Source organism: Cydia splendana, chromosome 22 (assembly GCF_910591565.1).
Source record: "Cydia splendana chromosome 22, ilCydSple1.2, whole genome shotgun sequence".
Taxonomy (NCBI): domain Eukaryota; kingdom Metazoa; phylum Arthropoda; class Insecta; order Lepidoptera; family Tortricidae; genus Cydia; species Cydia splendana.
The window spans coordinates 3,885,109-3,901,368 of NC_085981.1; the positions used below are offsets into that span (position 1 = coordinate 3,885,109).

General features: G+C 40.2%; 1 protein-coding gene across 4 annotated transcripts in view; it reads right to left on the bottom strand.

The window, feature by feature from the left end:
* Positions 1 to 258: 258 nt before the first annotated feature.
* Positions 259 to 16,260, bottom strand: part of LOC134801453 (uncharacterized) — a 130,888-nt gene continuing 114,886 nt past the window's right edge. For 2 of the 4 annotated variants that reach the window (XM_063774039.1, XM_063774042.1), the window contains 10 exons: positions 11,050 to 11,097; positions 10,303 to 10,437; positions 9,573 to 9,653; positions 5,571 to 5,693; positions 4,945 to 5,002; positions 4,429 to 4,540; positions 3,902 to 3,987; positions 2,760 to 3,390; positions 1,304 to 2,255; positions 259 to 349 (listed from right to left, as the gene is read on the bottom strand). In XM_063774039.1, coding sequence (XP_063630109.1) covers positions 270 to 349; positions 1,304 to 2,255; positions 2,760 to 3,390; positions 3,902 to 3,987; positions 4,429 to 4,540; positions 4,945 to 5,002; positions 5,571 to 5,693; positions 9,573 to 9,653; positions 10,303 to 10,437; positions 11,050 to 11,097 — 2,306 coding nt within the window. In that variant the 3' untranslated portion in view covers positions 259 to 269. Of the gene's footprint in view, positions 350 to 1,303; positions 2,256 to 2,759; positions 3,391 to 3,901; positions 3,988 to 4,428; positions 4,541 to 4,944; positions 5,003 to 5,570; positions 5,694 to 9,572; positions 9,654 to 10,302; positions 10,438 to 11,049; positions 11,098 to 13,379; positions 13,521 to 13,803; positions 14,189 to 15,117; positions 15,264 to 16,260 lie in introns of those variants that run through there. The other 2 variants (XM_063774040.1, XM_063774041.1) reach the window with 2 other exon arrangements.

A 16,260-nucleotide genomic window follows, 5' to 3' on the forward strand; every position in this document is an offset into this window, starting at 1 on the left:
TTATTACCCTGTATACAAAATTTCAGCTTAATCGGGAAGTGGGTTAAATTTAGCTTCCAAGATTTGACCTACACTAGCATACTAAGGGCCATTTGCACCATCCCACTAACCCGGGGTTAACCGGTTAAACCTGGAGTTACCATGGTTACCAGTACAATTTGACACTAGGTTAACGGTTTAACAGGTTAACCCCGAGTGGGATGGTGCAAGTGGCGCTTACAGGGCAATTTAAAATAAAAGCTTGATATTTTGTTTTATGTCAGTTTATTTCAGTCTTTTCTTCGCGATTTACTGCGGGCCGTCCAGTTTCTTATATCTAGTGAGGTAAGGCGCTGCAGCTGCACCACGGCTGGAACAAACAATAGATTCCATTAACCTTTTGGACGCCAATGACCGATATATCCGCAGTATCCGCACCGCAGGTTCAACGCAAAAGACTGATTAATCGGTCACAGACCACAGAGCAACATAGACCTACGTGCGTATGCATAAAGTTCAATTTCAGTTTTGACACTTCGGTGACGTGGCGTCCGAGTGACAGCTTTTGTGTTTGACACGGCGTCGAAAAGGTTAAGCCTGGCCGCTGGAACGGGATGTCGCTCTACAAATGCATAGTTGTCTGCTGTCTCGCTTGCACATGTCATTCCTTACGGAAAGTTCCGAACGTCTGCGGCCAGGCTAAACGTGTCAAGGTAAGGTTGACGAAATATAAAGTAAGCCGATCTCTCGAACAAGTTTGAACAAGATCGGTTCATTTTATATTTCGTCAACAAAACCCTATAAAGTAAGGCCGCTAATCACGGAGAATTTCGTACATTAACCCGCCACTTCCTATCTCTATCGCACGCGTAATTATATTGCTGTCCCGCTCGCACAGTGGCAATATAATTGTGCGCGTGCGCGGGTTAAGTACGAAATTTGGTCCTATGTGCATTGCCTCTCACTCTCTCACTAAGCAAAATATGAGACGCAAATACACATTGGACAGGTGGAATACCACTCATAGCGACATCCCGCAGAATTGGATGCAGTGTGTCATGCGCCTAAAGGCCCCAGTACACAATGGGCCATCGCCGGCCACTCCAAGGGACGCATTTATGCGTTAGAGGGAGCAAGTGATATTGCTATCTCATTCTACCGCATGGCTGCGTCCCTTGGAGTGGCCGGCGATGGCCCATTGTGTACTGAGGCCTTTAGAGCTACGAACTACGATACCACAGACCATTGGCGTCAAACTTCACGTACCCCTCTTTTTGCATCGGGGGTTAAAAACTAAATACGGGCTCAATAAAACAAGACTTACCATCTGATGGCGTTCGAAACATTTTTCTTTGACTTCCCACAGTCGTATTTCTTGTGTGTCTTGTTCTCCTAACAACGCCTTCAACACTATCTGTCTCATCCGTGGAATCTTCGTCTATTCGGTCTTGTTCATCTATTCTAAAATCTTCATCTAAATCGTCGTCGTCTATTTCACTTTCTTTGTCTTTACTAGAATCTTTGGATTCTGCACTATCATCTGAGCTATCGTCATCCCGATTTCCTTTGTCTAATCTATCTATTCTATCTTCCAAATCGTCTTTAACTAATTCACTTTCTATATCTCCAACTAATTCTTTGCCTATTCTATTTTCATCCTGATTCTCTTTATCTAATCTACTCTCAACTTCGTTTTCACTATCGTTCCAATCCAATACCACTTCATCCAAAAACTCTACATCATCGTCTGAATTTACGATCACAGTTTCGTAGCGTTTGGGCCCTGAAGTAACTTTTAGTTCAGAAAAACCAACGTTTTGTGGTACTTGGAGTGCTGACCCTCGGGGATTTATTTGTTGGGTCCTTATAAGAGGTGAACCTTTGGCAATGTTTTGAACCTTATCTTGCTTTGAGAGAGCTGATTTTCCGACTTCGACTAATGCTTTTGGTCTTCTAAGAATATTAGGTCCTTTATGCACATTTTGTGGCACCAAAAGCTCGGTGGGTGAAGACTTTGAAAGAGTTTTTGACTGTCTGAGATCGCTAGGTTGGATTTTTTGAAGAATTTGAGATCCAGTGCGGCTGCTAGGTATGGTATTCGGAAGTCTGAAGACAGTTTGTGATATTATGGTCGGTGGAATTCTTCTAAGAGTTTGGTTTTGGACATCGCTAACTTTGGGGCTGGTTGTGGGGTATAATTTGTCGCCCGGTCGGATGTCCATGAGCCGAGGACGCTTGAAAGGATGGTGATGATCGACTGTTTCCTTGTTGACACGCTGTACATGAAATGGAAAAAAAAAATGGATTGAATCCTTTTGAAACTCGTATACTAAAGTTAGTAAAATTTAACTGCATTTGGTAACTACTGTAACTAGTCTAGCTTTTTAACTAAAATTAACTTGAAAAATAATGCAAAATTCAAAATATATGACGATTCTATTTTGAATTAAGGAGGAAAATGTAAATTGTGGGCAGCTCAAAACAGTCATTTGGGTAAAGAAAAAATCTTTGCTAGGGAGTCTAAGGAACGAAATCAGGGTTCTAAAAGTTGATTCACCCATTTAATATAAAGCTGTCGCGACTAGAACTCATGCAACGCGTGACAAGTAAATATTATTCACTCCCTTCCTTAAATTATGGTGCCTGCAATTTTAAAAGGATAATTTTCTTATTATATATTTTTTTCTATTAACGTCATTAGGTATCTCAAAAACTGAGACGTGGGCGTATTGCAGGCACCATACGGTCCATACTCAATGTGTTGCCGGTGGTAAACTTACCTTTTCGACTATGGCGTCGAGTCGCAGCTCCCTGGCTTCATTGTCGGGCCTCACAGCCTCATGATGAAGCTCCACCTCAGTGCCGGGCGCTGTGCTCTCGACTTGAAGCAACACGGCATCAGTGCCTCGCTCCACGGCCTCGAGATAGAACTGCACGGCCTCGGGATGAGGTTCTACACCATCGAGATAGAATTGCACGGCTTCGGATTGGTGTTCTACGCCCTCGAGAGAGATCTGTACGGGTTGAGGCTCCTCGATGTGGGGTTCTTCACCCTCGAGATAAAATTGAACTGCCTCAGACTGGGGCTCAACACCCTCGTGAAAGATTTGTACGGCTGCGGTTTGGAGCTCCTCGGGATCCTCTGCGCCCTCAACATAAAATTGCACGGCCTCGGATTGGGTCTCCACGCCTTCGACAGAATGCACGGCCTCAGAATGGGACTCTACGTTCTCGTGTTCGAGCTCCATATGTAACTGCACAGCCTTGGAATGGGGCTCCACGGGCTCGGGTTGGGACTCCCCGACCTCGGAATGGGGCTCTATGGCGAGCGGGTCTTCCAAGTCGGGCGGCGGCGTGGGCGCGGGCGGAGATAAAGGCTCCTCCGGCTCCAGTTTCACTTCCACTTTCACACTGCAAATATAACATCAAGTTATTACGATATATAGAGAAGCTATGGCTTATTTATTATGGTGTATTTGGTAAGAAATTGTCGCAATCGCAACCTGTAGTGGAGCCGAGGGGAGCAGGGCGTGAACCACGCGACCAAAACGTCGTAAGCGCCGCAAAATTTATGGCGTTTATGTCGCGAGATTCATCATCACGCTCCGCTTCCATATTTTGCTGTCGGCCGGCAACAACTCATGGCTCAAAATACTGGTTCTCTGTGCCGGTTATTACGTAGTAATAATAGTTCAATTAAATATAATAAATGTAATTTTGACCGCCATCTTACGATATCTGCAGGTTGAATATAAGATTGGCTGTATAGCACTAAACATCAGTGAAAGAAAGTTTGAAAGTTTATCAAATCAAAAATCATTTATCTGACAGACAACAAAGGCCCATAGAAGGACCGACTAACATATATACATAGGTAAAACCTACATGTCTTCGTCCGTAAAAAAAATGTAGAAAAACATACCCATCAACATCAGTTCCATAGAGAGTTAGTAAGTTTTCTTTCTGCAACTGTTCTCGTATGACTAATAACACGGGTTGCGTTTGACTCTGTTGAAAAAAAGGAAAGAAATAAGAGAAGTCCTGCGGGCTCAGCACGGTTCCATTTTTATCGACTATCACTATGCGCGTCCCTTTCGCACTTACATACTTGTTAGAACGTGACAGGCATGGTGACAAGGGATAAAAACGCGACCGTGCTAAGCCGCCTGGGATACGGTGCATTCTTATTTGTCCCCGCCGCGCCGGGCACAGATGAGAATAAGTGCATTTATATGAATAATTCTTAATTTTATTGTCCCCACCATGTATGGCGGCGGTGCATTCCCTATTTGACCGCCACCATTCATGGGAATAATTTGTATGCAGCGCCTATTGCCGTCATCCCGGCGGGGACAAATTGGAATACACCACGGCGGCAGTCACGTGAGGCGGGGACAAATAGGAATACACCAAAAGCCGGGATAATGCGAGGAACATGATGATACTTACAAGTGTGGCGCCTTTAGGCGCGCGCAGCACGTAATGTATGTCGTGTGGTGACATCGCCGCGCACGCGCCGCACATTACGCCGCATAAGCACTGCACGCACCAGAACGTGAACCTACAGATAACAAATACAGAGCTAAAAATTGAAATAGTTGTCATATAAAGTAAAATGACCCTCATAGCCACCCCACACTAGCGTCTTGAGCGTCGGCGTATGTCTGGAGGTATGCCTATAAAATTTGAGTTTCTTTGATTTTCTGACTTGATCGGACTAACTAGAAAGCATAATTTCAAACAAAAAAAAAATGTAATAGTCTCCGTAATTGGTGAAATTAGAGAATCTCCAAGTAATATTAGGTGTATTCTCATTTGTGCCCGTCGGGCATTCTACGGAGAATAGGTGCATTTACCTATATGAATCATTCCCATCTATTCTGTCCCCACCTCATGTATGACGGCTGTCACGTTGGGCCCACAAATGGGAATACACCCTTTTCAACGTGGATCAGTATTACTCACCCATCAACGACCACGGCACAATCCACACACCGGTAAACGACATCCTCGGGAACAACTGCTGCAACAAAGATAAATAAGAACTCAGATACATATCTCAAAATTGCAGGTAACAGAGAATATTACGTAAAACTCTGCATAGAGGGCGCTACTAGTACAAACTGAGGGTCTACCGCAAAAATCGAAATTTCGTTATCTGCCTCTCTAACACTCTTGCATATTCGACCTACAGACAGGCAGATGAACGAAATTTCGCGTTTCGAGGTAGACCCCCTGTAAACAAACCTCCTTGATACATCAAAGTCTAGTAAAATCTGGCCAAAAAACTAGTATGTATAAGTTAATCCATGGTGGTATGGTGGTTTTCACGTAAATAAACACCGTATCAAAATCTGTCCATCCATATAAGAGCTTCGACGACATAGACAGCTAGCGCCTTCTATGCCAACCTTTGACAGTTGCCAACCCCATTTAGCTCACTCACTGACCCATTAGCGGCCTATAGCCGCCCCTTTCTCAGCACCCATCATATTGACTACATTAGTTATTTCTTGCCATCATCAGCGAATTTTTTGTCGCCTTAGGCTCGGGCCTACTTGGCCTTAGGACAAATCCGCCATTGCACTGACCTGCTTCTGGTTTACTAGGCGTTCCAACTGGTGGTTTATCAGGCTCCTCACAAAACAAGGACAGCGTCGGGGGGTCTTCAGGTATCTTCGTTTCGGGCACCAGCACCTCATCTTCAGGGTCATCTGAAATTATTTCGCGATTTAGCAAAGCAATATGTGGCATTCCATCGTAGAAGGATCCTTAGGCACATGGAGCTTAAGGACCCTTGAACCATGGAACGCCACATATTTCAGCGAAGTCCGCCTGAGGGAGTACCCTCTTTACTTCAAGGTCTATAAATCCATACTAATATAATAAATTCAACAGGAATAGGGATGTTGACATGAAACGTGAATTTATAAAATGTTTTTTTTTTCATCACATCAAAAAAGATCTTATTTCATGCAGCTGTACTGAAGCGAAAAGGCCTATATTAATCCCGCGGGAGTTATGGGTTGTGAAAAAAAAACAAACTTTAACTCACAGGGAGTTAGTTATAGCTTTCTTTTTTAATTATGTCACTAATTTATATGAACCCAGTAGGTTATAAGTAAAAGACTAAACAAAGTAAAGGTAAAGTTTGGTATAAGGGAGTTTTACTTTTAAAATACTGACAATTATAATTTAACACTTTCGCAACCAGGCAAAATTTCAAACAATACCCCAGAAACCGACAGTACTCGCTAGTCGGGCAACGACGTGCAACTCAATGCCGCACGCCGCGAACCCGCTAGTCGGGCAAGCGGCGGACGCTCAGGGCTGTGCCAAGTAACTTTCGTATAAGTACGTGGATAAAATTAAATCTGCTGTCTCATCTGTTTAGGCTCCCCGTTTTGTTCTTCTCCTAATTCTAACTCCTATTGATACATACCCGTGTATGCAATTTCACGTAAGCACGTAACCAACTAATAAGAATTTTTATTTTGTAATCGCATTAGGTAAAGTAAATAAAAATACAAAGTGAAGTAATAAAATATAATAATCAACTGTACCAACTTTTCGACCACATAATAATCAGAAGACTTACAATTTTTTCTGTTAGTGGCAGTGGCAGCCCTGAGGTAGTGAAGATGCAATGCTTGCCCGCCTGTCGGGCACTTCGGCGTCGCGTGTAGGTTTATAGCTCTTGCCCGACTAGCGGGTATGCCGGCATCTGAGTAAAGTTTACGAGTGCCCGAGAGTCGGGTACGCGGTGTCGAATGTGTTAAGTTTTTGTTTATGTTTAAAAATATTTAATTTGATTAATTTAATAGCCATTTAAAATATTTTTACACAATATTACATAATAAATGGAAAGCTTCTATTAAATGCTATGCACAAAAGCAACTACAAATGTATGTGTGATTAAAAAATAGTATTTTTGTCTTGCTGATAATAACTTTTGTAAATATGTAATAATAAAGTTGATGTTATACGAGTAACAGTTGAGTTTAATGAACAATATATCAATGAAATAAATACACTAAAGAAAAAGTGACCAAGTCCTTCTGTCCTTGAGTCTGTAGCGGTCAAAAGGTTAAAAAGTCACATACCCTGAACCAGTACTTGGACCACTAGGAAGATAAACACATAAATTTTCACTATTTTGTGGTTTCTCCTTTGCTATCTTTTTATCTAGTTCCTTTTCACATTCTTCAATCAAAGCATCTAATCCTCGCCTCTTTTCAGGGTTTGTTAGACAAAAATCAGAACATATATTATCTCTGTTGGGTTGACAATTAAATTTTGTTGGTATACAACCAGGCCTCATCCTCATTTGAGATACATAACCCATTGTAAATTCCAAGTAGTTTTCCATATCATATGGAAGCTAAAATTGTATTGTTATTGGAATTAATTTACATTTAATATTTATGTAAATGAAATGTCAACATAAATAATATATTTTTTTTAGTAATATTTAAGTTTGTATGGTGAAACTTCGTTCCATTTTAAAACTTACTTACAACCTTAAAGAGTAACTTGTATCTTATCTACAAATAAGTTATATTATAGCTGGTCAAGCAAATCTTGTCACTAAAAAAGGCGCGAAATTCAAATTTTCTATGGGACGATATCCCTTCACGCCTACATTTTTCAAATTTGCCGCCTTTTTCTACTGACAAGATCTGCTTGACCAGCTGTAAATTTGTAGTTGCTACTTACATCGAAATGGTCCTCACAGTAATAACAGCAACTCATTTCATTTAAGGATGCAGGATCTCTCCTTGCTATTGCTAACCAATGTATCCTTATTTGTTTTCTTAGGGTTCCGTACCCAAAAGGTAAAACGGGACCCTATTACTAAGACTTCGCTGTCCGTCCGTCCGTCCGTCCGTCTGTCTGTCACCAGGCTGTATCTCACGAACCGTGATAGCTAGACAGTTGAAATTTTCACAGATGATGTATTTCTGTTGCCGCTATAACAACAAATACTAAAAAACAGAATAAAATAAAGATTTAAATGGGGCTCCCATACAACAAACGTGATTTTTGACCAAAGTTAAGCAACGTCGGGAGTGGTCAGTATTTGGATGGGTGACCGTTTTTTTTTTGCTTTTTTTTTTGTTTTTTTTTTTGCATTATGGTACGGAACCCTTCGTGCGCGAGTCCGACTCGCACTTGCCCGGTTTTTTTATAGTTACGTTAAGGATGTCGACGGAGCTATTCTGTGCTGTTTGGCCTTCGGCCTTTTGAAGATAACTAACGAACCTAACCTACCCTGATATAAAAAAGTGGTAATTTTGCGTTGTAAACCGTGCGCGATGTAGACTATAAGCTTAGAGGATATAACCAACGGAGACGCCATGTCTAAAATTTTCGGTACAAAATAGTCTGTCATTTTTTGCGGGGGAGGGGCACATCAAATGTATAGGTACGTCATGTCAGATAAACGTCAGTCCATACATATGGTTGACATGTGGTTGACCATTGGCCGCCTATTTTCGACAGAGGGGAACGCCTGTTAATGGCGGCTCCATTGTTAATTACTCCGAGACTATAAGGGATATAGGCAAAATATTCACTAGTCATTTTGCGTTATAGACCGTCTTAATATTCAATGATCACCCAAAAAAAAAACTTTTTTGGCTGCAGCTAAAATTGCTTTAAATCAATTTAAAACAACCCCTCACAGCGTCAGTTATCCTCAAATAAGGCGACTTATAGTTGGTCAAGCAAATCTTGTCAGTAAAAAAAGACGGCAAATTTAAAAATTGTAGGCGCGAAGGGTTATCGTCCCATAGAAAATTTGAATTTCGCGCCATTTTCTACTGACAAGATTTGCTTGACCAAGTATATTTTAAGATCTAACCCATATTTTTTTCTGTAATAAGTACGTGCCTATCCATTAAATTAAACAATTCTAAAAATTTGTCAACATCCCTATTCTATCTGTTACCTCTTCACGCTCAAGAACCCCTGCCACCGATTTAGATATAATTTCATATGGGGAAGGGATACTTTTCATCTCGGAAATCATCTCGTTCTACGCAAGCGAAAGAATATTTGGAACAAGATTTAACATAAGACATAGTCAGATACAGAATAAGACATCAATTCCTCGCGTTATCCCAACATTTTGCCACGGCTCATGGGATGGGGGAGCCTGTGGTCCGCTTGGCAACTATTCTATTCAACTAATCCCGAGAATTGCCCGTAGGCACTAGTTTTTACGACAGCGACTGCCATCTGACCTTCCAACCCAGAGCTTATTGAGATTAGTCCGGTTTCCTCATGGTGTTTTCCTTCACTGAAAAGCGACTAGTAAAATTCAAATGATATTACGTACATAAGTTCCGAAAAACTCATTGATAATGATACGAGCCGGGGCTTGAACCCGCAACCTCCGGATTGAAAGTCGCACGCTCTTACCACTAGGTCACCAGCATACCATTAATTTTCAAAATTAAAAATGTTTTAGTTACTAGAAAATCACTGCACATTACCAACCATTTGAGATAATGGTAGACTTATAAGGTGCGTTGGGGTAAGTTTGAAAGCGGAGTAATTTTGAAAATTAATTAAGTGTAATGTTACTTTACCTGTTTCTAGCAACTCCATTTTCTCCCACGAGAAAACTGTTTCCTTCTTAGGATCTTCAGGTTCAATAGTCTCGAAAATATCTGCAAAAAAGTATTGATCATCTTAAATGGGTCAAAATTATTTTCTTTGTCTTGTTTCTAACCACTCTGTCACACTTCTATTTAAGTCTTTTGTCAAATAAATAAAAATAGTTGAAAGCATGTCTTTCCAGCTCTGGATTATAATTCTCTTGTGAAAAATAAAAACTAAATTTCACTCCATACAAAAAGTTCAACTGCGTCACATTTTTGGGAACAAAAATACAAAACAACGAAAATAATTTTGATCCAAATACCAATTATTTTTATATACTGAACATGAGTGCGTATTCGTAGCTCTCCAAAGGATGGGCCGATTTCTATGCGGTTTTTTACGTGAAAGCTTATTTTCTTAGCTATGTTTTATAGAAATTGATCCAGCAGTTTGAAGAGTATTAGCTCTTTTCCAAAATGATGTAAGCCATTTTTGGCGTAAAACGGATCTTGTTTGCATACAGAGTCTGTTCGGAAAGAGAAGAGTCGTGGAATGTATTAGGCCCAATACATTCCACGACTTTCCGCACAAACTCTAGCGTAGGATTTTTTTTAATTGTATAGTTATTGGAAATAGTGGCATGCATGTAAAAAAAATATTATTAAAATTTAAAGTGAATAAATAAACTAAAAAAAAAATAGAAATATGTTTACACACCTCGTCCAGGCGAGGCCGGGTGCTCAATTATGTAATCTATCATGACTTCGTCCTTTGGCAATCTCGAGTCACTCTCCGTCTGGTTATTATCCTCTTCAAATGCTGGTTCATCCTCTTGCAATGCAGACTGCGCGTCTGTTGGCAAAGAAAACGCTCAATGACAGACACTACTGAATTATAAACACAATAAATTAATATTTGAGGGCAAACTTACACAGATCGACCTACTTAGCCCCAAACTAAGCAAAGCTTGTACTCTAACGGCTCGGCCACGACATCGAGCGACACAGTGATCGGACCTTTCGGTCCAACCTATGGTTATCGCTGCCGCCGTCGCAAGTCGTTCGATGTCGTGGCCGAGCCGTAATGCAGCGGTCGACAAGCTTTTATCAGCCAAGGGTCACAATTAGTAGCTAACGAAGTTGACGCGGGCCGCACTTAGTTAATACGTGTGATTTTATCAAACATGGTCGCTTGACAATATTACATACAGCGAGCCGCAAGTGAGAGTTTCGCGGGCCGCATGAGGCTTGCGGGCCACCTGTTGCCGACCGCTACTCTAATGGGTACTAGGCGACGATAAACATACTTGTGTAGATTATGGCGTGGCGGTCCATGCCTAAAGGTTAGTGAGTTGGTGGTTACTACTGACAATCAGTTGTTACCACTGGGGACAGGTGAGTGAGAGGACTGGTAACAACTTGGTGGTAACTACTGGAAAAACCCGAAAAAATGAATACCACTTACCTCTTGAAGCAGCGGCATCGGCATCAGCAGTATCAGTGGGTAAGTTTCCTAAAAACGAAGCCGAATTAGATATAAATCAATGATTATAGATACATTGGTATAACTTATATAAAGCGGAGTAATTTTGAAAATATCTATAGTTTGTCAAAGGACTGTCTCATTTCAATCATAGACAGAGAGAATCATACTATCTTTATCTTACACTAGTACTAGCACCCAAAAGAAAAGGATGAGTATAGTTTTCCTGGTTCTTACTGAAATACTGACTGACAAATTTGTTTGACCAACTATATCTATAATAGGTACTAAAACCATTTTCTTCTGTAGCAACAGTAAGCAAGATGCCTTAGTAAGCGTTGCAGTTGCGTAAGTATTGTAAAAGTATGAAGTGCGTCTGGTTTAGTTGATATTAGATATTTATAAAATTATCCCGCTTTCGAAGTTACCCCAGTGCACTCCTGCCCCTATGAGAAAACCGGTGTTTTGTAATGTGCCACCGAATGAGCACGAGCGAAAATGAATGGCAAAAATTATACCCGTTATCTATGTCAAAAAATGTACCATGAAAGCAAGAAATAAATGAATACTGAATCCCCAACGGGAACAGATAAAAAGTTTCAATTTCGCCGGAAACAGATAAGTCAAAAATAATGAGACGTTGTATAATTGCTATTAGATTAGCCACTATTTTTGCTTATCACTAAGAAAAGCGAAATAGTCGAAAATTTAAACACGAGCGTAGCTAATAGTCCTACTAAAGTAAAAGTGGAATCTACAGCGTTACAAGAGTTTGCAGTTCAGAAGAGTCCTCTGAGAGGAACCGAAAATCTCTCATAACATGAATGGACATTTTATATTGGCTTAACCTCTTGTCTGTGTATGTAAGGATCCTGACCTAATTTTTAAGTCATCTTGACAATGAAAATTCTTCTGCTCTGGGACAGTGCGCGTTGGAGGGTCTGCCATCTTGTGGCCTGAATCGGAAACATATGTGCACATGTACATTGCCAAAGCAAGTGCTACCCTCTACCGTTTTCGTCGGTACGTTTCCTTGAGCATTAGTAGGTTCTGCCATCTTGTGGGCTACATCGGAAGCATAAACGACACATTTACGCCTCGCGCCAAAAATCTGACGGCTCATATGCTACCCCCTATAGTTCATGCACGGGGCCTATACTGCCCTGCAAAGCCAATTAGCGGTATCTCAAATAAAAATTTAATGCAAACATATACCTTACATTCTTTATCTGAAAATTCAATTTTCAACGTCATTTGTTTTTGAGATGCCGCTATTCGGCTTAGGAGGGCAGTATACAACACAACATAACAAAGGTTGAAACCCACGATTTTGGTGGCAAAATGAACGGTCAACTCAAATCGACGTCGACAACTCTCCGAGATATATCCAAGACCTTCGTTCACCTGAATCGACTTACCAACTGGCAATATATACGTATGGTCAGAGTGGACCTCACCCTTTCCTAACTTTGGTTCAAGAAGCGCATGGGTCTTACCTGCAGACAATAGAGAAAACAAATTAGATAGGAAAATAGGTACATACAATTAATTTCTTAAACAAATAAGCGCAATCACAGCTCAAGTTAAGGAAAGAGTAAAGAGAAAGAAACTGCAAAATTGTATATGTAAAATTCAACTTTAGGAAAAAACCATATGATTTTCTTAAATATTTTGATGTGTTTTTTAAGTACGAAGACTACTAATATATTATCTACAGGAGGATCCGACCTCCTCCACCGGAGGGCGTGGTCATTTTACTTTAGTAAGTATATGTATACCTAATGATAATGCCATATTTCTGTTTATAATTTATAAAACTAGACCGTGGCCCGACTATGGCGACAGTTACTCGCAGGAGTGAAACTATAAGAGTAAATTTCATTACCTACATAAAAGCACATTATTGTTAATTCTAGGTAAGTGAGTAAAAAATTATCACAAATGATAGATATAAGGAAAGATGCATCAATTAACAAACAATCTACAAGTTCATAAATATTGTCTTCATAAAATTAGGATGATATAAAGGACACCAATAAAACATCAAATTTTATATGGGTGCATAATTTTATTCTATTAATATCCGTCACGTACAAAGGTATGAATCCTTCCAATAAGTGCCCGGCGGAGACAAATGAGCATGAATTGTTCCAGTCTGTGCCCGCCTCTGTCTCGTTTAAGTCGAACAGGGGACAAATGGGAACACACCATTTAGATTTCGCACTAAATATCCGGCCGCAGCGACCACACGTTTCTTCAGCCACGGAATCCAGTGTTCGGGCCCGAACTATAGCTGAAAATTTCATACAAACCTGATTTGGTTGGAAAGGGTAAATGATCCATCCAAGCGTCTTCATCCTCATGTGTCTTTGAATATGTATGGTCAATATGGATTTTTTGAATAGTATAATACATGTGATCAATTGTTGCAATTCGGGTTGTCTCCTGAAGGACTGAAATTAATAAAAAAAATATTATACACATACTTATTATATATTTATTTTTGTTTCTACATTATGAGATAAATTATTGGGTAAATCAAAACATTGTACAAATAAGGACATCTGCCCTTTCGCCGGATTTTTTCTATCTTGTTGCTAAGAAGGGCAGAGAAACAAAATAATTATTATTTTCTCTTCTCTGCCCTTCTCAGCAGAGAATGACATAAAGAAGGATAGATGTAAGAACCCCTATACTTATGGCTTGTTCGTCAACGTCTCTTACGAGTTAACTTACGAGTTTTAGGGTCAACATTTGGCACTCCTGTCGCTATTTCTCTCTCCGTGAATAACGTCGGGAAACAGCCATTTCTAAGTCGCATTGTACTGTTGACAAACTTCTTTTCAAAATGCTTGTGGCACACAAATTGCCATTTACTAGATTTTAGCCTTTCCGATTCCTCAGTATTAATGTCAGGAAAGTTTGATAGGATCGCCATTATCCACTTTATGCGGCTTCTAGGCTGGCGGCGGCTAGGTACTTCGTGGAGCCGGATATGCTTTCTGTGACTTTCACACTTTGGTACGCAGCACGTGCGTGAAGTCATTCTGACGTAGCCTGATGTCAAAATTTAGCAGGAACCTAAAAAAATACATAATTGATAAACATTAGGCTTTGCCGGACTATTATTGCAGAGGCGAAGGCTATCGGGAAGACTTGGAGCGGTCAAGCATGAAGCTCAAGACCGATCCAGATGACGCCCTCTGCCCCATCTAGGGGACATAGGACAATAAGTCAAGTAAGTCAAGGCTTTAAAAATGGGCTAGTATTCTGATATGACATCTATGTCAGTTTAGAGTAAAGTATTTTTACCCTACTCTAAACAGAAAATGCTGTCCTTACAAATGTCACAAAACTATTCCCATCTATCCCCGCCCGAGGCAGGTGAGAATAAATCACTCCCACCTGTGCCTGTCCCTGTCATGTGGAACATGGAGAAATGGGAATACACCACAAAAAACGATCCACATAAAAGTCAGTAAAGGGGCTGTCCATAAATTACGTCATCGATTATTGACGAATTTTGACCCCCGCCCCCCTAAAATCATCCAAAAATCATGCTTCGAATGACCCCATTTCCTCCTACTAACGCTACCATCATCCGATGTCCAGACCCCCCCCCCCCCGCCCAATTTGAAATGACGTAATTTATGAATAGCCCCAAAGTCACATTGATAAACTAACCAGTGTACTCAGTGTCTCCTGTAACACGAGCAAATAATTAAAACATAGATTGTACCCCTCAATCTTGTAAGTAAAAATGTAATGTACAAACTGGTTTTAGTTAAACAACAGTTAGACCCCTCAATGTTGTAAGTAAAAATGTAATGTACAAACTAGTTTTAGTTACAAAACAGTTAGACCCCTCAATCTTGTAAGTAAAAATGTAATGCATGATGCATCATATAAGGATCAATTCGTAACTGTCAAAAATCAGTTCTTACGTTACTCCAACTTTTTAATTCTTCTGGTGTCAACAACGATGGGTAGGCACCAAATCTCAGCCGGTTATTTGACTTCAAAGTGAAAAACTTCTCTAAATGTACCTACATGAAACACATTCCTCCCAAGTTTTCCTCTAGGTATCTTGTTTATTAATTTTAACTTTAACTTCAACCACTCGTAATGTAAAAATGATCTCACTTATTATTACATACACAATTCGGGGTCCGCATTATTTCATTTCACCAACCAAATATGCAATATATTTTTAGAAAGAATGTTAAATAAACACAGCAATAAAAACACGAGCTGTTGAGCTAGGCACCGAAAAGGGAAACCAAAGACACTTGGCTGTCAGTGTCACTGTCAGTTTGTTTTTTTTTTCGTCCATCTGGACAGGCTAAAGCTCTAAGCCTTCGAGCAACACGGAAGGGAGGCGGCATTCGCACTATTTCCCCTCTGCCGAGGTACAAGATTAGCGCGTCAATCTAGCGCGGGTAATAAAACTAGTTGCACTTGGATTTTTCACTAGACCGAGTCCAGACGCGCGCGTGAATACTGCTGCACAAAAATGCCTGTTTGCTCGGCTTTTTGTTATAAAAAGAGGTCGAGGACATCAAATTTACAAAAAGAAAGTGTTACATTTCACATGTAATATTTTTTTTACATATCATACGTTTAATTACATTCAAACACAATTATTATATTTTAGTCTCATGTAATTGTTGGATTTATCGATTTTGCCCGCTCAGTACAAATTGCGGATCGGTCGAGCGACAAATCCGACTTCTCATCTCTCAGAATACAATAAGGCTACAAATATAATGACCACCAAAAAATACTTTGGTACCCTAAATAAAAAAATCATGCTTACCAAAAAAAATTACTGAACACCAAAAAAATAACGCCTAAAAATACAAAAGTACCACCATTTTAATTACGACTGCACTTCAAATTGTATTCAAATACCAAATATATTGAATGATCACCAAAAATCATTAATGATCACCAAATCTTGAAGACTAAATTAATGCGATATTTTCACCTAAATAAACCACTATGATTACCAAAAAATTTATACATATTACCAAATAAAGTAAACTGATGCCAGCATTACTAGCCCCTCCCGCTCAACCCCCCGTACCCCGCACCGCATACCTACCTTACCTAATCTACTTTCCTAGTAGCATTTCGTTATGCTACTAGCAAAGTAAGTCAAACTGCTATCAGTTAAGTGGGTTAGGTTAGCAC